This window comes from Neofelis nebulosa, chromosome 9 (assembly GCF_028018385.1).
Source record: "Neofelis nebulosa isolate mNeoNeb1 chromosome 9, mNeoNeb1.pri, whole genome shotgun sequence".
Classification (NCBI taxonomy): Eukaryota; Metazoa; Chordata; class Mammalia; order Carnivora; family Felidae; genus Neofelis; species Neofelis nebulosa.
The window spans coordinates 127,647,842-127,670,328 of record NC_080790.1 but is presented as its reverse complement, the minus strand read 5'-3'; the positions used below and the strand labels follow the sequence as shown (position 1 = coordinate 127,670,328).

The 22,487-nt window shown below is 48.6% G+C and overlaps 1 protein-coding gene across 4 annotated transcripts in view; it reads right to left on the bottom strand.

The window, feature by feature from the left end:
• Positions 1-22,487, bottom strand: part of EYA2 (EYA transcriptional coactivator and phosphatase 2) — a 261,177-nt gene that overhangs the window by 90,993 nt on the left and 147,697 nt on the right. For all 4 annotated transcript variants that reach the window (XM_058685842.1, XM_058685841.1, XM_058685844.1 and 1 more), the window contains 2 exons: positions 7,505-7,572; positions 5,697-5,874 (listed from right to left, as the gene is read on the bottom strand). In XM_058685842.1, coding sequence (XP_058541825.1) covers positions 5,697-5,874; positions 7,505-7,572 — 246 coding nt within the window. The remainder of the gene's footprint in view (positions 1-5,696; positions 5,875-7,504; positions 7,573-22,487) is intronic.

The window sequence follows — 22,487 nt, the reverse complement described above, 5'->3', positions numbered from 1 at the left end:
CTGACATCTTAACAATATTAAATCTGAGCTATGAACAAGGTGTATCTTTCTACTGACTAAAGTCTTAACTTCTCTCAGTAGAACTTTGTAGTTTTAAGTGTACAACTCTTGCATATCTTTTGTCAGATTTATCCCCAAGCATTCCATATTTTTTTTGATAACACTGTATGTAAATGGCATGTAAAACTATTCTATTTCCCACTGTTTGTTGTCACTATATAGAAATAGAACTCACGTTCATACGTTCACTTAGTAGTCTGAAACTTTGCTAAACTCACTTTTTATTTATTTTTAAAAATAATTTATTATTTTATTTTTATTTTTATTTATTTTGAGAGAGAGAGAAAGAGAGAGTAAGTCAGGAAGAAGAAGAGCAAGACGGAGAGAAAGAATCCCAAACAGGCTTTACACTGACAGGGCAGAGCTTGATGTGGGGCTCAAACCCACAAACAGTGAGATCATGACCTGACTTAACGTTGGACACTTAACCAACTGAGCCACCCAGGTGCCCCACTAAACTTACTTTTCAGTTCTAGCTTTTTAATAAATTCTATCCAATTTTTTACTTAGGTGATCATGTCATTTTACTTCTTCTCCCTTTATGAAGTTTTGCTTCATATCCAATATGGAGATTTTAATTTATTTTTCTTGCCTTATTGCACTGGTTAGAATGTTTAGTACAATGCTGAATAGAATTGGTAAGAGTGGACATCTTTGTCTTGTTTCTGATCTTGGGGGTAGCTCACTTTGCAGCTATCTTACTTTAGTCAGTTTGGGCTGCTATGACAAATAGGTCACAGACTGGATGGCTTAAACAGTAAAGATTTATTTCTCACATTTCTGTTGGCTGGGAAGTCCAAGATCAAGGAACTGGCCAATTTTGTTCCTAATCAGAGCTTCTTTCTGGTTTTCTTGCCTTCTTGCCATATCCACATATGGTGGAGAAGAGAGATGTTATCTTTCTTGTGTCTCTTTTTTTTTTTTTTTAATTTCTTAAATGTTTATTTATTTTTGAGAGAAATAGAGACAGAGAGCAGGGGAGGGGCAGAGAGAGAGGGAGACACAGAATTTGAAGCAGGCTTCAGACTGAGCTGTCAGCTCAGAGCCCGACTCGGGGCTCAAATTCACGAACCATTGAGATCATGACCTAAGCCGAAGTTGGACGCTTGACTGACTGAGCCACCCAGGCGCCCTGGGTGTCTCTTCTTATAATAGCGCTAACCCATACATGAGGGCTCCATCCTCGTGACCTAATTACCTCCCAAAGATCCCCACCTCCAAATACCATCACCTTGGGGAATAGGACTTCAACATATGAATCTGGAGGGGGACACAAACGTTCAGTCCATAGCATGTCTTTTTCTAATAAAGTTCCCTTCTACTCCTAATTTGGAATTTTATCAGATGATAAATTTTGTCAAATACTTTCTCTGCATCTATTGAGATATCTTTTTTTTTCTTTCCAGTTAGTTAATATGGCAAATTATATTGATTTTCAAATTTTAAACCAACTGTACATCCTTGGGATAAATCCCACTTGGTCATAATGTATTATCCTTATTTCATTTATTGTTGGACTTGATTTGCTAAATATTTTGTTTAGAAATTTTGTTATGAGGGATATTGGTCTATAGTTTCCTTTTCTTATAATGTCTTTGCCTAATTTTGGCATCAGGGTAATGCTGACCTCATAGAATAAGTTAGAAAGTATTCTTTCCTCTTCAATTTTCTTAAAATTGGTGTATAATTGGTATTTCTTACTTAAATGTTTGGTAGATTTAATCAGTGAGGCCATCAGGACCTGGTGATTTCTTTGTGGGAAGATTTCTAATAAAAATTCAGTTTATTTAATAGATATAGGTCTATTAAAAATATAGGTCTGTTTAGGTCATCTATTTCTTCTTGAGGGGGTTTTGGAAGTTTTTGCCCTGTAAGGAATTTGTCCATTTCATCTAAGTTGTTGAATTTATTGGCATGATGTTGTTCACAAAATTGCATTACTATCCTTTTAATATCTGTAGGGTCTGTAGAGATGTCACTGCTCTCATTTTATTAGCAACTTGTGTCTTCTCTCTTTTTTCCTGTATCAGCCTATCTATTTTCTGTTTTTGCATTTCATTGATTTCCATTCTGGGTTTTATTGTTTCCTTTCTTCTTTTTACTTTGAGGATAATCTGATCTTCTTTTTCTAGTTTCTTAAGGTGGAAGATGAGGTGTTTTGCTTGAAATTATTCTTCTCTAACACAAGCATTTGTGCTATAAATTTCCCTTTATATACTGCTTTAAATGACAGTCTATGAATTTTGGACATGTTGTGTTTTCATTTTCATTACATTCAAAATACTTTTAAATTTTCCTTTTCTTTTCTTTGACCCATGGTGTATTAGTCAGTGTTCTCCCAAGAAACAGAATCAACAGGATACATTTGTGTGTGTGTGTGTGTGTGTGTGTGTATGTGTATGAAGGGATTTATGATAGTAACTGGCTCATGCAGTTATAGAGGTCACAAAGTCCCACAATCTGTTGTTTGCAAGCTGGAAAACCAGGGAAGTCAGTGGTATAATTCAGTCTGAGACTTAAGGCCTGAGAACTAGGGGTAGGGGGACTCTGGAGGGGTTGGGCCCCACTGGCGTGAGCCCTAGAGTCCAAAGGCCTGTGAGACAGGAGCTCCAATGTCTGTCCAGTTATCTTTTCAGAAGATCTGCATTATACTTAAAAGTCTGAAAAGAAAAAAGTCCTTAAGCAACCACTACCAATTTGTCTTTTCTCTTGAGTAACATCGTATGTTCAGATTTTGCCCTCTACACCAGCAAATTGCCCTGCAATCATCTGTAAATTGTCGGGACGTCATATGACTGTTAATACATGTCAGTGAAGACTGGGCTGGGGGCTGGGGGTGGAGAAGAGCATCAGGATACTGTATCCAGGCAATGCAGAGAGCGAGCATGATCTGTCGGTAATATATAAACCTCTTGAGGCTCTGGAATTTGGAGCCAACCACTCAAGGAGATCCTGGATAATTTCAAAAGTGGGGTTTTATGGGAAATTTTAAGAGAGTGCATGTGTGTGTGTGCGTGTGTGCATGTGCACACATGCACGCTTACATGCCCTTCCTTTATAACAGACACTGGGGAAAAGAGGCAAGAGACCTCAGTTATAGCTGACGATTATTTATGTCATTAGGTTTTATGTGAGCTTGTTAGACACACAGTAAAAACCATCTCAAGCACTTATTGTTGAACCTTAGACTAGAGGATAAATGAAGAACAGGGGGAAACAGTAAAGAAAAATTTCAAAGAGACACAATGAACCTTTATGTTTGCTCTTGAGGGGGAACAAAGATACCCTTCCCACATACCCCAAATTCTTGGGAAGTCAGTCTTTGGAATCCAGTTCCAAATTATACATAGGTAGTGGCGTCTACGTGAGGATTTCCTGCTTATATTTCCTCTCTGGAGCCAGTTGGCAGTGGCCACATTCTTGGCCACCAAGAAAAGTTTGCTAAATTTCATCCCCTTCGAAGAAAGCGATTTGGAACTTGTTACATAGGTACTATGCATTCATTAAACAGTCTGTGATGAAATCACAATGATCAAAATCAATGCTCCAGCCTTAAACTTCCTTAAAAATTGACTTAAAAATGCCTGGCTATGTTGTTTCTATTTGTCACCAAACCAAGGATAATTAACGTGTCCCCAGGGATGGAAACTATAAGGGCTGAAAGCAACAGCGGCACCAAGAACCCCAAGAACAAAAGAAGTCTCCACTCTTGCTCTTGTTCTAAACATCAACCAATATGTATTGAATGACTGTCCACACACTGTCATGCCAGCTCAGCTTCTACAAGCCAGAAAAATCAGTGGGTTCTGAAAAACCCACCGGAAAGAAAAGCGAACAAAGCGCAATGACCTCTTCTTTACACTTGGACATTCTAATTCACTTGCTGTCATGTCATTGAATGATAATATGCCTGAACCACTGCACGAAAGAGAAGATATGTGCGTAGAAGATCTATGGAAGGAATGAAGGAAATCAACAGAATGGTGAGTGAGTTGTACAGGGACATACATCACCCAAGGGCCAGCACGTGGACTCTCCCACACGTTGCTCCTGATCTAGATGGGTTCCATAGGCAGTGGACACCTGTCACTTTGGCCCACCCCGTGTCTCTTCCGTCTTCCTCTGGGTAATGGGCTCTGGGTTTCCTTGGGAGACCACCTCTCCCTCACTCAGTCCACGTGGCCTGGGTGGGGATGACCCAACTCTAGCTCCGGCTGTGGGCACGAGACCCAAGTCTGCTGTCCCATCCAGCATTCCATCCACTGTCAGGGAGACTGGTGTGAGGACAGGTATGTGACCTAAGCTGGGCCAATGGGGGCATCACCTGGGACCTCTGGTAGGAGCTGTTAGGAAGGAGGGATTCTCTCTGAAGGGTAGATAAGAAGGCAGGACTGAACCCTGGAGCAGCTGGTGACCATCTTTGCCACCACAATGGGAAGGCCTGCTTGAGGGTGAAATGAACCCAGGAAAATGCAGAGCCAGAGGAACAAAGAGACTGAGTCCCAACATTATCATCTGAACCCCTGGACCCAGCCCCGAATCCCTGTACATCTTGATGACATACACCTAAAAATTCCTTTTTTTGCTTAAACTAGTTTGCATTGCATTCTCTATCTTTTGAAGCCAAAACATCCTGACCAGTAAAAGGGACTCCTAATAAGACTGTTATGCTATGGGAAAGGCACACGTATGAGGATTTTTTTAAAACATTCTAGAATTCTCGATGAGAGAGAACCAAGGTTTGAAGGCCGCTGCCCTTCTGTTCTCAGATGGGTTTTAGAGAACATAATCTCAGCTACGTGTGGCTACTGAGTATCCAGGGGCACTGGTCACGGAACCCAGCAGGCCTGGGTTCAAATCCCAGCTCCACTAATTACTAGCAAGTTACTGATCACCCGGATCTTCATTGTTCTTACCTGGCAAAGAGGAGGTGACTGAAAACCTGTTTTCGTAGGGATTGTGAGTTTCCTTATCACAGTTTGTAATTGTGTATTTATGTGATTATCTGATTCCTGTCTGAAAAAATCAAGAAGTCTACGTTGCATTTTATTTTGCTTTCTAAACTAAAGAGCACCTGGAAAATCGCAGGTACTTTATGAATATTTGTTGAATCGGCATATAAATAAGTGAAATGAGAAGACCACGCAGATATGTGCTTGGCACATCATGGACGGGCAACAAATCACCAACTCCAGTGCCTCCCTGGGCCAGGCAGGTAATGAACTTGAAGGAAACTGGCCAGACGTGGAATTGTGCGTGCCCCGTCTGATGGGGCAGACATTACAGACAACAGTGAACTGTTGTCACTTAGGAATGTGGACCTAAGCAAACAGGGTCAGATCTGCTTTCAAGAGATTTTCAGATAAAATTTTAAACATGGGTGGAATGAAACACACACGTACACACACACACACACGCACGCACATCCCCGTACGTCTTGATGACATACATCTAAAAATTCCTTCTTAAAGAATTTTTTAAAAAATTCCAGTCGAGAAAATATATGTGAGGGCTGGATTTAGCTTTTGGGTGAGTTCCTTACAGCTCATTACAGCTGGGACCTATGTCCAGGCCGCCCTTCATATGAAAGCTCAGATCACAGCCACCAATGACCCTGAGACAGCGACGGCACTTACCGCCAAGCAACTCGGAACTCTGGCTGGGGGCGCTGTGCGGTGCCTCCTGGAGGACGTAGGTAGACGTGGAGAGTGGGGAAGGGCCGATGCTGCTGGCCGGGACATAAGGAGGGCTGTAGGACGAGCTGTAATACTGGGAATACTGGCCCTGAGGGAAGCCAGGGTAGGAAGGATAGTCCTAGAAAGGGAAACACATGAGGCTGTGAGTGAGGAGGCCAGTGGTGAGGGGCCTCGCGTGTGCGTGTGTGTGTGTGTGTGTGTGTCTATTGTGTCTGTCCCCGTCTCTCCCACTAGAGTAAAAGCTCTGTGAGGACAGGGACTTTCCCCAGATGCAGACCCCAAGACAAGGCCGCGAGTGCAATTTTTTGGGAAAATGGTTGGGGGTTCCCCGGCACTTCCCTCCTGCCCTAGTCACTGGTTCTTGGGGACACCCTCCACCCTAGGGCTGCCACGGCTGCCACGTGGAGGTCAGCAGGTGCATCCTAAGGGATGTGGGTGCGGCTCTGTCAGTGTCTGTCTTGATCACCGCTGTATCCCTCGCACACGGCACAGTGCTGGACACATAGGGGGACTCAGTAAATACGAGACAAATCAACGAACCAATGGATGAGGGACAAAGACCCTACACACATACCCAGGAGACCAGGTGACATGTTCATGAGGGGTACAAATACAGCAGCACTTATACAGCATCAGGGATCCAGAATTTTCTATGAGGAAGTTGGGGACATCAAATAAAAGAATGCCAATCCCCTTTTTATCAAGCTTTGCTTAAACCAACCGGACATTCCAGCTCTCCCACGGTAGTCATTGTTCCAAATGTTCTGCCCCACCATCACCATAAACCGAGCCTTCTCAACCCTGCGGGGACTCACGGGTAGTTTGGCTTCTTGGGCCGCACCTCAGCCCTACGGAATCAGAATTTCTGGGGGGTGGTATTTAGAGAATCTCTGTTTTTGACAAGCTCCTATTGGTGAAGAACCACACCTTTTTAAAAAGGGCTTTTACTCACAAGTGTTTTATCCATGGAGATAGTACCCCGGAAATAATATAAGAGATGTGTGAAACAAATTTTCAAATCTTCCAAGGTTTACACCATTTAGATTCTTTAGCTCATTGAAGAAGAAACAGTGCGTTCCTTGTATTTAAATACGTTAAATATTCCATAGCTCACCTACTCCGTGGTAGTTCTGTTTTAATGCTAGCTTGAAAACATGCTCGCCTTTGGTTCTGAAATAATTTTAGATTTATAGAAGAGGTGTACAAACAGGACACAGACTTCCCATACACCCTTAGCCGGTTAACTCTTAATTTACTCTCTAAGTGAAGCCAGGACAATCAAACTATTAGCCGGCATTCACCTTTACAGGGTTGGCCTGGTGTGGTTTAACGAGCATTTATAAAGCCCCCACTGTGTGCCGGGCACTCGGCACCGGAACGCAGAACCAAAGACAAGGGGTTCTCGTGCTCGAGGAGGTCACGTTTGGCAGGAGAGCACATGCGTTTGCATTCACAGGTTTGAGATTCAACAGTCAACGGGCATCTCGGGCTCAGGTCAAGAGGGAGTCTATAACATTGCCCATGTCATCTTGGAAATCTGCTGATAATTCCAATTTCTCTGTCTCTACCCTGTTACCTTTCCGATGGCCTTTGGCACAGCCTGACTCCTGTGGTCTTCAAACCCAGGGAGTAAGAGACTGCATTTCTGGCAGGGGTGGTGGGCAGGAGTGGGCCCTTGGGATGCCCTGAGTTAAGGGGGCGATTTAAGGAAAGAACAGGGAAAACGAGTGGTGGCGAGCGACATCTACCTGGTGCACACTTCCGAATCCAGCCGCGTTGGTCAGCCCGTTTGCTCCTTGATAGATCCCTGCTGTGCCTGCAGGTTGGAGGAATGGGTACAGGTGAGGTTTCTTGCAGTCAGAGAGGGACGGGGAGGAGAAAGATTTGGCAGACGGGTGGTTTGAGGGCGGACAGGCTGGGACGGAGCCATGACCTTGGCAGTATACCAAATCTCTCTGCCGCTCTGTTCTGTCGACTGACGAGTACAGTAACTCCTTCATCCAAGGACTGCGGTGAGCAATGAGTAAGATAGCACATAGAGTACAGATTCTTGTCCTTCACAACTGCGATTAAAGAGACTTACTTAGAAAATTGCGGTAAACGTACATAACCTAAAACTTACCATTTCAACTATTTCCAAGCCTACGGTTCACTGGCATGAAGCACATTCACACGGTTGTGCGACCTTCCCCACCATCCGTCCCCAGAACGTTTCTCATCTCGCGAAGCCAGGACTGCATACGCATTAAACGGTGACTCCCCGTTCCTCCCCTCCCTCAGCTCCTGGCACCCATCCCTCTGCTTTCTCCATGAATGTCACTGCTCTGGAAACCTCACGTAGACAGAAACACCCAGGATTTGTACTTTTGTAAACAGCTTGGTTCACGTAATGTAACGTCTTCAAGGTTCGTCCATGCTGTGGCAGGTGTCAGAAGTTCCTTCCTTTTTGAGGCCGGATAACATCCCATCGCACAGATACACCCCATGTTCTTTTTCAACGTTTTTTTTATTTTTTATTTTTTTAATTTTTATTTATTTTTGGGACAGAGAGAGACAGAGCATGAACGGGGGAGGGGCAGAGAGAGAGGGAGACACAAAATCGGAAACAGGCTCCAGGCTCCGAGCCATCAGCCCAGAGCCCGACGCGGGGCTCGAACTCACGGACCGTGAGATCGTGACCTGGCTGAAGTCAGACGCTTAACCGACTGCGCCACCCAGGCGCCCCCCCCCGTGTTCTTTTTCCATGTATCTGTCAGTGGACACGTGGATTGCTTCCGCCTTTTGGCTGTTGTCAATAATGCTGCTAAGGACACAGGCGTACAAATGCCTCTTTCGGACCCTGCTTTCAGTTCTTTCGGTTACATGCCCAGGCCCCTCCCCCACTCACGCTCTGTCTCTCTCTCTCTCTCTCTCTCTCTCTCTCTCTCAAAAATAAATAAACATTCTGGGGCACCTGGGTGGCTTAGTCAGTTTAGGGTCTGACTTCTGCTCAGGTCACGATCTCACGGTTCGTGAGTTCGAGCCCCCCATCAGGGAGATGCTTGAGGCTCTCTCTCTAGCCCTCTCTCTCTGCTCTTCCTCTACTCATGCTTGCTCTCTCTCTCTCGAAATAAATAAACCATAAAAGATTTTAAAAATAAATAAATAAACATTAAAAAGAAGTGGAATTACTGGGTCATATGGCGATCTGACTTCTTATTTTTTGAGGAACCTATTGCTGTTTTCCATAGCGGGTCCGCCATTTTACATTCCCACTCACAGTGCCCAGGGTTCCAAATTCTCCACATCCTTCTCGACGCTTCTTTTTTGTTTTTTTTTTGATAGCAGCCATTGTAACAGGTGTGAGGTGGTAAATAAATACACTGAATGGTGGTAAACTGAATAAATAAATGAAATGACTGTGGCTCTCGGAGCAACACTTGCCCCATGTGTAAAATGGGACTAAAGATGATATGACTAGAAAGTGCTATTTAGTGAGTAAGTGGGCTATCATTTAAAAAAAAATTTTTTTTAACGTTTATTTATTTTTGAGACAGAGATAGACAGAGCATGAATGGGGGAGGGGCAGAGAGAGAGGGAGACACAGAACCGGAAGCAGGCTCCAGGCTCCGAGCCGTCAGCCCAGAGCCCGACGCGGGGCTCGAACTCACGGACCGTGAGATCGTGACCTGAGCCGAAGTTGGACGCCCAACCGACTGAGCCACCCAGGCGCCCCAAGTGGGCTGTCATTTAAGACTGGGCGGTCAGGCAAGCCCTCTGTGAGGTGACACTGGAGCTGAGACGTAGAATGACAGGGAGCCAGCAATGGAAACAGCCAGGGGGAGGGGTGTCCACAAACACTGAGCACACACGTCCTAACGGAGGGATGCGCTTGGGAGGTTAGAGACAGAGAAAAAAAAGGCCAACGAGGCAGGAGCCCAGGGAGGGAAGGGGGTGGTTACAGGAATATCAGTGGACGCCTGTGTGTCAGGTGACATTCTGACAAAGTGAGGCATTCTGGACAAAGTGAGGCATAGAAAAGTTAAGGGATGTGCACAAGGCAGCACAGAGAGTGGGTGACAGCTGCTGGGGCTGGAATTGGGCAGTCTGACCCGAGTTTTCTTTTCTTTCTTTTTTTAAAAAAATTTTTAAATGCGTATTTATTTTTAAGAGGAAGAGACAGAGCACAAGCGGTGGGGGGGGGGGGGGGCGGGTAGACAGAGAGGGAGACACAGAATCGGAAGAAGGCTCCAGGCTCCGAGCCGTCAGCACAGAGCCTGACGCGGGGCTCGAACCCATGAAATGCGGGATCATGACCTGAGCCGAAGTTGGATGACTGACTGCCTGAGCCACCCAGGTGCTCCCTGACCCGAGTTTTCAACATCACTCTGTGCTGCTGCTTCGTTTGCAAACTGTTTTGTTGGGGATACAACTTATATACCCTAAAATTCCTCCACGGGGTCAGTTGGATGATTCATTTTTAGTTTAGAGAGAGAGTGGGAGCATGAGCTGGGGAGAGGAGGGAGAGAGAAAGAGACAGAGATAGAAAAGAGACAGATAGATAGGGAGAGAGAAAAAAGAGAGAGAGAGCCTGAGCATCCCAAGCGGGCTCCATGCCTAGTGTAGAGCCTGACTTGGGGCTTGATCCCACGATCCCAGGATCATAACCTGAGCCAAAATCAGGAGTCAGATGCTCAACCAACTCAGCCACCCAGGTGCCCCTGTTTCTTTTTTCTTTTTTTCAGTTGGATGATTTTTAAAGTAAATTGGTATAGGATGAAGGAAAACTAAGAAAGCCTGTCACAGCAGATACACTCTGAAAAGATGGGTACGAGCAGTTCTTGAAACAGACAGGAAATTTAAAAAAAAAAGGAACTAAAAAAAAAAAAAGTAATCTTGAAACATCAGGAAGAAAGAAAAGAAGAAAAAAGCAAAACTATGGGTAAATAAATTCTTCTCTCTCTATGGTTATGCCACCAATTCCACATGCATTTGGGTTTCTAACAGTTTGCTATCACATTTTAGGAATTGCTTTTTCAAGTGTGTTTTATAATTATACCAAATACTGAAACGGCTCCAGAGCGAAATCTACAAAATAAACTACATCCATATGCACGGGTGAGAAGAACACGCACTGGGGGGCGGCAAGCGCTCTGGAACGCCTGCTGGGGAGCGGCGGGGCCAGGGAAGGCTTCCTGGAGGAAGTGGCACCTACACTAATCTCTGCAGGAGGAGCTGGAGCAGCCAGGTGAAGAGAGCGAGGACAGGAACACGGCCACAGCTGGGCCTCCTCTCCCAGTCTCCGTGACGTGGGGGGCCCGTCCCAGGGCCAGAAACCGCAGAACCTGTCCACCACAGTGGGGCACGCTGGCAGCCCATTCTGTCCTCCGTGGCCTGTCCGGGCGTGGCCAGCAGAAGGTCGAGGCCGGCCTCTTCCGTTCGAAGCCATTTTTGGGTTATGGTTACCATGGTGACCCTACCTGCTGAACTGAGCAACGCACCTGCCCTAGGAAGTCGCCTGGCTGCCACAGTGTTTTCTCTTCTGATTTCCCTTTTCTTCCGTGGCAACCTAATGACGACTGAGGGCGGGTCTGGAAACAAACAGGCCACCCTCCTCCATCTTGTCCGTCGGTATCCTTTCTCCCAAACGGCCTCGTGTTTGTTTTCATTTTGTGACCCAGGGGCATCTGGAGCACGGACGCCCGGACAACGCGTGGTGCGGCGAGGGCACCCCCAGAGCCCCTGCAGGGAGAAGTCCATCCCATGCCTGACGGGACCCGGGAGGACGGGCCACGCGGCCCCCGAAATCTCGTGCCACAATATGTGGTCTCTGCGGGGGTTTTCCAAACGGACCCACCTCGAGCTGGGATGTCAAAACACCGGCTTCATGCCTCCATCTGGTTGGCGGGGTGCCATGGGAGGGCTGGGGAAGGCGAGGAAAACATCCTGTCTTAAGGTGATGGTGGCGGGTCCCGTCGGGGGTCCCCCAATATCCATTCACCCCTTCTGTCTCCGCTTTGAAGCTGGGCACACAGCCGATTAGAATAAAACACTGCCTTTCCCAGCTTCCCTTGTGGATGGCGTGGCCATGTGACGCGTTCTAGACAAGGGGAGGGGAACAAGTTTATGGGTGCGATTTCTCGATTGTGCCCTTCAAGGGCAGGGGCGGGGCCTCCCTTTCCCTGCAAAGGAGGGTCTTCCTGGATCGCATGGCTGAGCATCAAGACGTAAGGAGCCTGGACCCCTGTCACATTTGCAGACCACAACGACCACATCAGCAGAACAATTTCAAGAGGAGACTCACCCGTTTAGTCAACAACACACGTCCTAGTGACCAACCAAGCATCCCTGTGTCAGGCGCCGTTGTAGATATGGCGGGAAGTAAGAGGCTGATGCTTACTTACATTCAGGGAGGAGACAGAACACGATCAAGTGGATAGATACCCAAAGAGGTACGATAACTCCAGATCAAAACGCAGTGATGTGTTAGCACAGCGCGACCGAAATGTGGACTGTGGACTGGACCCTGTCCGCAAACGCTTCCCGATGAGATGACTACAGACCCTGGGAGACGGCATGTAGGAACTTCTAACGTCTTGCTCAGTCTGATACTAAAAAAATCCGGACTCTTAAAACAATTTGATTGTTTCTGAACCAGTTTTTTTTTTTTCTTCTTTTTTCATGACTGGCCCATCCTTTTTGAAATGCTTCCCTCTACTTACCTCTTCTCCTGTGAAATTTTAATATTGTAGATACACCGCGTATCTATTTAGGCTATTGGTGTAGATTTGTGCTTAACACAAAAAGAGTAAGACGTTTTCGCCCCTGCTCTGAGAAGCAGTGTTTGTTCCTTTTGGGGGATACGGCCCCCACTCAGAATGCAAGGTCTAGAGGTTTATTTTTATTGTGTCTTACACTGGGTTCAGGAAAAGCCCCTGGTCCTTCCCCATAGTGAACACGTGAAGTCCTGGGCAAACGGCACCCAGGGTGGGCCTCCATGCCAAGTAAAGACGTCCCCAGCACTGCACGTTGTCCTGTATAGTGACTTCTTCAATGGTGCTGTCGACCCTCTAACATAGTGTCACTTAGTTTACAGAAACTCGGTGTTGGGAACGTTCCGATGCTCGCTGAGCCGCATCTGAGCTGGAAACTGCTCTTGACGCACCTACTTGGTTGGCCATAAAAAGACAAAAAAACCACCCCAAACCGTACAAAATGGAAAACAACGGGTATCGGTGAGGATGTGGAGAAACCTGGAAGCCTTATGCGCTGCGGGTAGGAGCGTAAGATCTACAGGGGCTGTGGAAGGCGGTCCACGCAGAATTACCGTATGACCCAGCAACTCCCCTCCCGGGTACGTACCCCAAAGAGTGGAAACCCGACGTTCAAAAATACCCTGGACACAAACGTTCCTTGAAGCGCTACTCACAAAGCCAAAAGGCAGAGCACGTCTAACGTCCGGGGGCTGATGAATGGATGAACACAATGTGGCACATCCATACAATGGAATATCAGCTGTAAGAAAGGAAGGAAGTCCTGATGCGCGATACCACGTGGATGAATGTCGGGAACATCGTAAGTGAAAAAGCTGGACACCCAAGGCCACGTACTGTCGGATTTCCACTTACATGAAACGTCCAGAATAGGCCGATACATGGAGGGGCAGGGAAGAATGGGGAGTGACAGCTTCATGGGTAACGGGGTTTCCTTCTGGGGGAATGAGAATATCTTGGACTCAGACCGAGGCAGTGGTCACGCAACACTGCGAATGCACTAAATGCCACTGAACCACATGCCTTAAAATGGTTAATGTTTTGTGAATTTATTCCTATTAAAAATAAATCAAAGCTGCTGTTCCCACCGCCTCCCGGCACCGTCCCTCAGCCAGCCTCCCAGGCAGCAGCAAAGGAAGGGGACCGGGAGGCCCAGAAAGTTCAGGACCCTTCCGTCTGCCACACTCCTGCACAGTCCATGCCTTGAGCCCCAAGAGCAGAGATGATAATCTGCGTCTCCGGGATTCCTCGCACCCACCTCTTCGGCAACAACCTCACGTTCCCTTCCCATCCTCTTCTTTCCCTCTGTTGGAAGCATTCTGGCTTCATCTAACCAGGCTGCAAGGTTCCCTGCAGAAGGCTCTTCTGAACACGGGGAGGACCAGCTGGGCCCGGTTGCCCCAGCCAACGCGTGCCACTTTCTGAACTCACGAAGCAGCACTCATGCGCGGGGGCCGCTTACAATGTGGGGGGCATCTGGGATCTTACAAATGCTGTCACTGCGAGAAGATCCATCCTCCTTTATTACTGCTGTCCGGAGGGCCGGGGCCCCCAGGGGGACGCACTCCATGCAAACCGGGAAGCAACCGTGCTCACCGCACCCAAACTGCCCCACGGTGGGAGGTTAACTGTGTAAAGGTGGCGGCGCCTGCCCTGATTCTGGAGAATTCCCCGCGAACTCAGCACCAGACGTCCCAGCAGGTTTTACACAGCAGATTGGACAACCGGGAACCCTATCGACACGGAGATGTTTAATGGAGAGATCCCAAGGAGAACGCGGAGAGGCGTGCGCTTTCTGGACATTTCTCCCCGGCGTCCCTGCGGAGAAAGCCCTCCCACGGTGCTGCAAGGTGGACGATCTGGTTTCACTCTTCCTTCCTCCACCGGCTACTCCTCACCACATAACCACAAGTGAGAGGTGGAAAGCCAGGCTGGGATGAGGGGAGGAGGGGAGGCAGGTCAGGGCACCTGGGACTTCTCCCAGTCACATCAGGGTCCAGGGTGCTGAGCCGGGATGCAGAGGTATGTGGAAGAAATAGCAAAAATGAGTCATCCCAGCTCTTGTGTTCTGAAGTTCAAGCCCTGGCATCTGGGAGGATTTGAGGCGCAGACCAATGCTTCTCGAACTGTCGGCAAAGGGCCAGTTTAACAAAGATACGGTTGCCCAGCCAGCATACAGCTCATGCCTCATGCATGGGACTTGGGACACCACAAGTCCCGAACGGGTCTGCACCCGGTGCTGGGACGAGCCTGGGAGTGCGTGCTGGGTTGTGTCTGGCGCAGGATTTAGTACGTAACTGCTGGGAAAGTCTCCCTCGCTTACTCTCAGTTCTGTACTTAGGTTATCACAGGCCAGTGAGTTTGTGGACTGGCCCCAGTTGGCCAACTAAGAATTAGATCGAGGTAGGCAAAACGGCTTAAGAAAGACAAGGGAAGAAGGATTCTTATGGGTGGATGGGGGATTTTCCTGGCTGGAGAAACGGGGCAGGCCAAGAGGGAAGGCAAGGGGGTGGGTAGAGAAAGAAAAAGAGAATGAATAGGGAGTCTGAGACAGGCAGCCCTCAAAACCTTCTGGGCCCAACAGGAGAGGGAGGTGAGGGTAGGAGCTGGTGCAGCCACCAAGTAAATGGCAACTGACGCATGGCGACAGTGTTGGGAAACACTAGGGGGTGGTGGGGATTGTGGCAAACTGGAATGCACAGTTTTACCTAAGGGGGGGCAGCAGTTTGTGGCAGGTGCTGTCTGGCTCCCCACAGATATTCCCAGTTCCTTTCTCCTTGCCAGTTTTTTTCCTCGCTTTCCCAGTTTCCCTTGCAGTTCCGGGAGGGCTGTGTAATCAGGTTCTGGCCACGGGGCTTCTGGGAAAGACCTTTCTTTTGTTCCCCTGCCAGTTCTACCCCTGGATGACGTAAGGATGTAAGGCCTGGAGTTATAGCAGCCATTTTGGGACATGAGGCTCCAAACGTAAAAGCAAAAGGTTGCCATGCTGAGGCTGAAGGAGTAGAAGGATGAAAAGAACCTGGTCCCTGAAGATACAAATGAGCTGCCCATCCAACTTTGGGGTCAGACTTCTTGCTAAATACACAACAAATGTCACTATGGTTTAGGCCAACATTAGTTGGGCTTCTGTTACTAGAAGCCAAAAGCATTCCAAACTGATACGATGCTACTCAGTTCCAGCCAACTTCTGTCACCTAGAAACGAGTCTAATGTCAGGGCTTCTGATTTTTCAAAAGAAGTAAACAAATCTGGATTTACATGTGAAACTGCCCAATTTTTACATGTAGGCAACAAATACAAATTAGTGGGGACAAAAGAAAAAGAAAACAATCAAAAACATTTTGCAGGGGGTGGCCTGTGGGTTTCCAGTTTGTGACGTCTGGTCTAGGAAAATAGAACGATGTAAGATCCCTGTGCCCACAATGTGGCAAGGACACGGCAACGAAGGGCCCCAGACTAGAAGGAGCCTCACGGGCCAAGAGAAAGGACACGTTGGCAGCAGCCTGGGTCTCAGCGACGGAGGAGGATGAGGCCCTGACACCACAACACACTGGCGGGGGGTAATCTAACCACAACCATGGTCGAAATTCTGGAGAATTTGGGGAAAGCCCTGAACGACTACCATGAAACTTTCCCACGAGCCCAGGGGAGCCGTAGCTCAAAACAGAACTCATGCTGAAAGGCCGAAAATAAAGTCAGATCCACTTTTCACTGAGCTTCCAGACCGAGATGTGTATCTTCTACGCGAGAGACGGGGATTCTCTACGTCCCTGGAACTCTGCCTCCGCCGGTGTCGGGGAGCCTGCGTGGACAGTCGCTGACATCAGTCCATCCCCTTTTGTCCTCCTGCAAAATGCTGGGTGCTGACTGTTGAGTTAATTCAAGTTCATGGCACGTCCTCCTCACCTGTGCGCCCAAGACCTCCTGTTTTTAAAGAATTTGTTTCCTTTCGTTCCCAGTAACTCTTGCGTGTCTGATGCATCTCCTACTGTTTCTACGTGTGCCTGCAAAAGTGTGTAATTTTTGTAAATTCTGTGTGTTACATCCCCTATGGTTTCTCAGTTTTTTTCACTCATCGGTCAGTTCTTCAGACCTGTCTATGTTGCTGTGGGTATGTCCTGTTTGTCCCACTCCCTACGGGTTCTCTGTTGTTTTTTGCCCAGGGTTAAGTTCTTGGGCTCCGTCCACAATGCTGTAGGCACCCCCCTGCCACCCCCACTCACCTGTTGCCCTGGCAACCACTCAGCCCTCCCTCTTGTGCCTTCTCCGTATCTCCTGCCCCTCCTCCTCCAGGAAGGCACCCCGCCCACCACAGCCCGGCTGCCATGAACACCCTGGGACCGTCCCCGAGTGGGTCTGGGAGTGAGTCTCCATGGGAGGTAGCCTCAGAGGTGGGACTGCCGGGTCCCGAGGTCGTAAGACCTAATCTCCCTAAGGGCTGGGCGAGAGCTCTTGACTGCAGGAGCGCGTTCCCACCGGCAGTGCCCAGGGGCCCCCATCCCTGCACTCCCACCACCGGCTGGAATAACTCCACTTGTAAGTGTTGCTGTCCTAACAGCACTGACATGCGATCTGACTTGTCTTGAATCCACGCTTCTCTGATCACCGGTGACTCTGCCCATCCCCCTTGCGCTTGCTGCCTTCTGGATTTCCTCTGCCCTCCACGGAGATGGTGGCCGTCGCCATGAACACCTCTCCTCTTTTGCTGGGGCTCAGCTCAGCTCGGAAACCTCTTGGTTACTGGCGTCAGCACTCGGACAAATAATAATGAAGTAATAAGAATGGCCTCCATTTACTGAGCCCGTCCTTCCTTCCCCAGGGCCGGTCACTGTACAAGCAGTATCTTGCTTAATCTCCAGCACAACCCTAGGAAGTCCGTCCGAGTAGGAAGTGGCACAGCAGGGTTCAAGCCCAGGTCAGCCTGACCCCGAGCCCCGGGCTCCCAGCCAGCGCATGGCCCTGCCTCCCAAGCAGCTGTGGGAAACAGCACAGGTCACCGCCTGCCTCGGTTCTCCAGCCACGCCGACTTCCCTGTCGCCGCAGGTCTGGCCTGCCATCCCCAGCAGTGCCAAGAAAGCCTCGTGGATAATCCCAATGAGAAGCATCCCCTCGTCAGTGTTACATGCTTGGGGATCCATCTTGCGAGTCCTTTCCCCACAGCAAAGAGACCTACTGTTTCGAGGCCATAGTCAACTCAAAAACAAGTCCTTACCCCTCTTGATTAAGTCTTACCGATGCCAGTGTTAAAATAAAATTGCTGAGGGGCGCCTGGGTGGCGCAGTCGGTTAAGCGTCCGACTTCAGCCAGGTCACGATCTCGCGGTCCGTGAGTTCGAGCCCCGCGTCAGGCTCTGGGCTGATGGCTCGGAGCCTGGAGCCTGTTTCCGATTCTGTGTCTCCCTCTCTCTCTGCCCCTCCCCCGTTCATGCTCTGTCTCTCTCTGTCCCAAAAATAAATAAAAAAGTTGGAAAAAAAAAAATAAAAAAAAAAAAAATAAAATTGCTGAAAATATACCAGGACGGCAAGTGGAAACATCTGGATGTGTCACGGGGCGGGGGGGAGGGGGGTGAGATAAAAAGCAGCCTGTGGGTAAGGCGTAAAATGGAAAAGCCACAGACAGAAGTAAGCCTCTTATGAAGCCCCACCCACCCAAGTACCCCAACCATGGCCCAGGTTCCAGAAAGGAGCAAATCCCATATCTCCACTGGTTGATGTCTCTGTTTCTTTTCCTTGCCCAGAAAACAACAGGATGAAGGATGTCTTTGTGAAGGCAAAGACCTGGCTTGACCCGGCAAGCCCTGGCCCTGCCCTTTACCTACTGTGTTCCCTCATTGAGTACATATTTGCTGACTGCCTAGGATGTGCTAAGATTTCTCTTTTGAGAAAGAGCTAGGTAGGACCTGTCTTCTTGGAGCTTAGAGCCTGGAAGGGGCAGAAGATGACCATGAATCCACACGTAATTGATTATTAACCACAGTGACTGTGGACAAGTAGTTGAGAGTTCTAAGCCTCAGTCTCCCCATCTGTAAAATCGAACTAAGTGTAGTTTATTTGGTTAACTAGGAGGGTTCTGTAAGACACGGTGTATAAAAAGAGCAGAGCCCACAACAGAGTAAATGTTCAACAAATGATAGCTTGGACTATTATTCTCTGCATGTTAATAATCACTAGTGAGGATGTCAATGATGTTAGTGTTTCATTGACGCACCATTTTTTTTTTTATATTCGTGGGAATAAAAACATCCGGGGAAGGTTAAAAAAAAAAAAACCAAAACAAATTACAACAATTTGGATAGGGCCAAACAGAAGATCCCAGATGAAAACAAAGGATCTGGGGTGGGGGGGGAATCTGGATTGGTCTGTCAGTTCTAAAACCAACAGGGATACTCAGTCCATACGCCAGGAAGGGAGGCGTCCATATCTGTTTTGCTGGCAGTGAGTCATGTGATCTATTTTGCCATCTTAAAAAACCCAAATATGCACCCGGATCCTGTCCTCTTGCATCCTGGCTCCATGTGGAGTCCAGCCCACATCTGTGTTTAATCAAATCAGTTGCTAAATGTCACAATGGCCTCATTCACAGGTAGCATAAAGCATATTTAACCGGCAATAAAACAATCTGCATTCCCGAGAATGCCATTTCAGATAGGTTGCCCTGTCACGGCATCTCTGCCACACGAGTAGGAATAATGTCGGGGCAGAGATGGGGGAGAAGGGGGCCAAGAAGGGCGACAATGCCGCAGAGGAGAAAGCCAACACATGTGGATCCACGTGTGCCGGGGTGGAGAGACATCCAACGCGCGGTGCCAGCTGGGGAAAAAGGCAAGGGGCAATCGTGAGCGCACTCCAGAACTAAATGTGGATATTTGTTCGTGGGAATTATGCGGGGGATTGATAGCGCGGGAGGGCTTCTTAGAGGAGGTTGGTGATCGAGCAGAAGCTAAATGGAAGGGAAGGAGCCAGAGCGGAAGCTAAATGGAAGGGAAGGAGCCAGCCATGTGAAGATCTGGGGAAAGGGCATTTCAGGCCGGGGGAAAGAGCAAAGGGCAAAGGCCCTGCGGTGTGAGTAATACGAAAACGGCCATTGTGTGTGAAATGGAGACAATGGGTGTGCAGTGGGCAGGATGAGCTCAGGGAGGTCTTCTGGGGCTGAATCACGGCAGGGTTTAGTTGGGGGAAGGCCACGGCGAGGCACTGGCATGTATTTCTGACTGCAGGGGGAAGCCTCACATGGAGAGTTTCCAGCAGACGAGTGACATGATCTGTGACAACACGGGGAAGGACCGACCGTGTGACTCCACTCAGCGCGGCGGAAAGAGACCAGAGAGGGTCACGTGGATCCCAAGACCACGTGTGCTGTCGTTCCTGCCGAGGATCTCCTCTGGAGGGATTCTTGGGAACGGGAAGCCATAAAGATCAGAGCTTCTGAGACAAGTCACGCACGACGGAGAGAGATGTTCACGGATCGAGTGCCCAGGGAAGGCACTGAGGTCAGACGCGCCCTGGTGGAAATTTGGCAGGGGTGCGGTATGACGCAGCCTGGACCCGTCAGGGCATCACACTCCCCTGACCACAGCGATTGCTTTAGGGATGTGCACCTCAACTCAGCAGAGCCAGATGAGAGGAAAGTGCCAGATGTATAGTCAAGAGGTTGCAAATGCTCTTGTCACTTGGCCACCATGAGAGCACTGGGTATTCACATGACTGCCCTCCTCCCCAAAGAGATAACAGACCCGTTTTTCACTAACCAGATACGCAAAAAAAAAAAAAAAAAAAAAAAAAAGAAGTCTGTTAAAAGGACAGATGACTGAATCATCATCCTTGGTGCCCCTCCCCCTCTTCATCCATCTAAATACCACCCCCCATTTCTGTGACTAGGGCCCCTTAAAACCCTATGAGTCTCCCCATTTCTCCAATTCCACCATGTCTGTGCCTGGGGACCGCCTAGCTTGCTCGCTAATTCCCCTTCATCTGCCCCCACCCCAGCTCAATCCGCTATCCTTATAGCCCCCCCGCCCCGCCTCCCGCCCGGAACTCTTTTCCAGATCAGTCACAGCCTTCTTGGCTTCCCTGTGCATTTACAACCCTTCACGGGGTCCACGGGCCCGATGGGACCTGCCTCTTCTCTGACCTCACCGAGCCCCACCTTTCGGCCCTGTGATGGGTTGATGTGTGTCCCCCTCCAAAGACATACTCAAGCCCTAGCCCCAGTACCTATGAATGCGACTTATTTGGAAATAGGGGTTTTTGCAGATGTAGTCAAGTCAAGATGAGGTCATACTGGACCCAATGACTGGTATCCTCACAAAAAGAGAAGAATTTGGACACAGGCGCAGAGGGAAGACGCCATGTAAAGATGGAGGCAGCGATGTGACTCCAGGCCAAGGAATGACAAGGGTTGCTGGCAACCACCAGGAGCTGGGACAGAGGTAAGCAACATATTCTCCCTCTGAGCCTCCAGAAGGAACCACCCCTGCTGACAGCTTGATTTTGGATTTCTGACTTCCAGAACTGGAGGAGAATACAGCCTTGTCATTTTCAACCACCCCCTTTGGGGTACTTCTGCTACAGAAGCCCTAGCAAATCCACACCCCACCCCACCTCTGCCTGGAACATTTAGGAACTTCCTGTTCCACATATGGAACACTTTAGGACCTCTGCGTTCACTCGTCCCTCTGCCTGGAGTATGTGCGCACAGCCCAGCGTTTCTCCAACGTTAAAGTGCAGAGGAACTACCCGCGGGTCCTGTTACAAAGTGGATTGTGTGGCTTCCAGGTGAGACCCGAATTTCTCTCCCAGGTGACGCTGTTGCTGCCGGACCCGGGACCACAGCGGGAAGCTCTGGCCCCTCCCACGGCTGGCTGCCCCTCCTCAGCCAGGTCTCTGCTCGGCTGTGACATTTCCCGGCCACCCCAGTGGCACGCCCACCCTCCCAGCCTCCCCCCAGTCCAGCCGCACCTTGCAGGTCATCCCGGTTCGATTATTTCCTTTTGGTAGAATTGACACCCCTGAAACCATCTTATGTATTTGGGTACACGCTTATGGTTCACATCCTTCCCAAGTAGGATGCAAACTCATGGGAGCTGGGACTTTGTCTCTGTTCGCTGCTTTATGCTTGGTTTCTAGAAAAGTGGGCCAGGAAGTGGCAGGCTCTCCGAAAATAAGTTTTGAAGAAAACAGAAACAAAAAGAAAGTCTATCTTGCTCTTGGCACTATTTCCAGGACCTGGCACAGAACAAATATTCAATAACTGTATATCAAATGAATAAAACATTGTAAATGAGTGGACTTTGATAATGGTTTGATTATTGAGCACATACTATGTGTCAGGAACCATGCTAAGTCCCTTCCCTTGCGTATCCCAGTTTATCCCCCACTCAACAAAGAGAACAGAACAAAGTAGCCTCTATTGTGATCCCTTTTCAATCATTCCACCAGTGTTTATTGAACACCTACTATGTGCCAGTCTGTTCTAGCGCTAAGGACCCAGCAATGGACAAGACCGGGAAACCACGTTCACTTGGTTGGAGCTAGGGAACTCAGGTACTGAGGGGTGGTCAAAGAAGGCTTGGTATTTGAGGAAAGATTTGCAAGACGTGAAAGACTGACACCTACAGAGATCAAGCAAGTTGCAGTGTATAAGCTCAGAGACTGCAAATGGCCCTGCTGTGATTTGAACCCAGGGCTGTCTGACTCAGCGACCTGTTGTTTTTCACCTCAACATTCCCCCACCTCCAATCTGCTGGGGGAATTTCCAGTTCATTAATAGTTTCAGTGGGGGGCACCTGGTTGGTTCAGTTAAGCGTCTGACTCTTTTTTTAAAAAAATTTTTTAAATGGTTTTATTTATTGTTGAGAGAGGAGAGACAGAGTGTGAGGAGGGGAGGGACAGAGAGAGAGGGAGACACAGAATCCGAAGCAGGCTCCGGGCTCTGAGCTGTCGGCACAGAGCCCGACGCGGGGCTCGAACTCACGGACCGT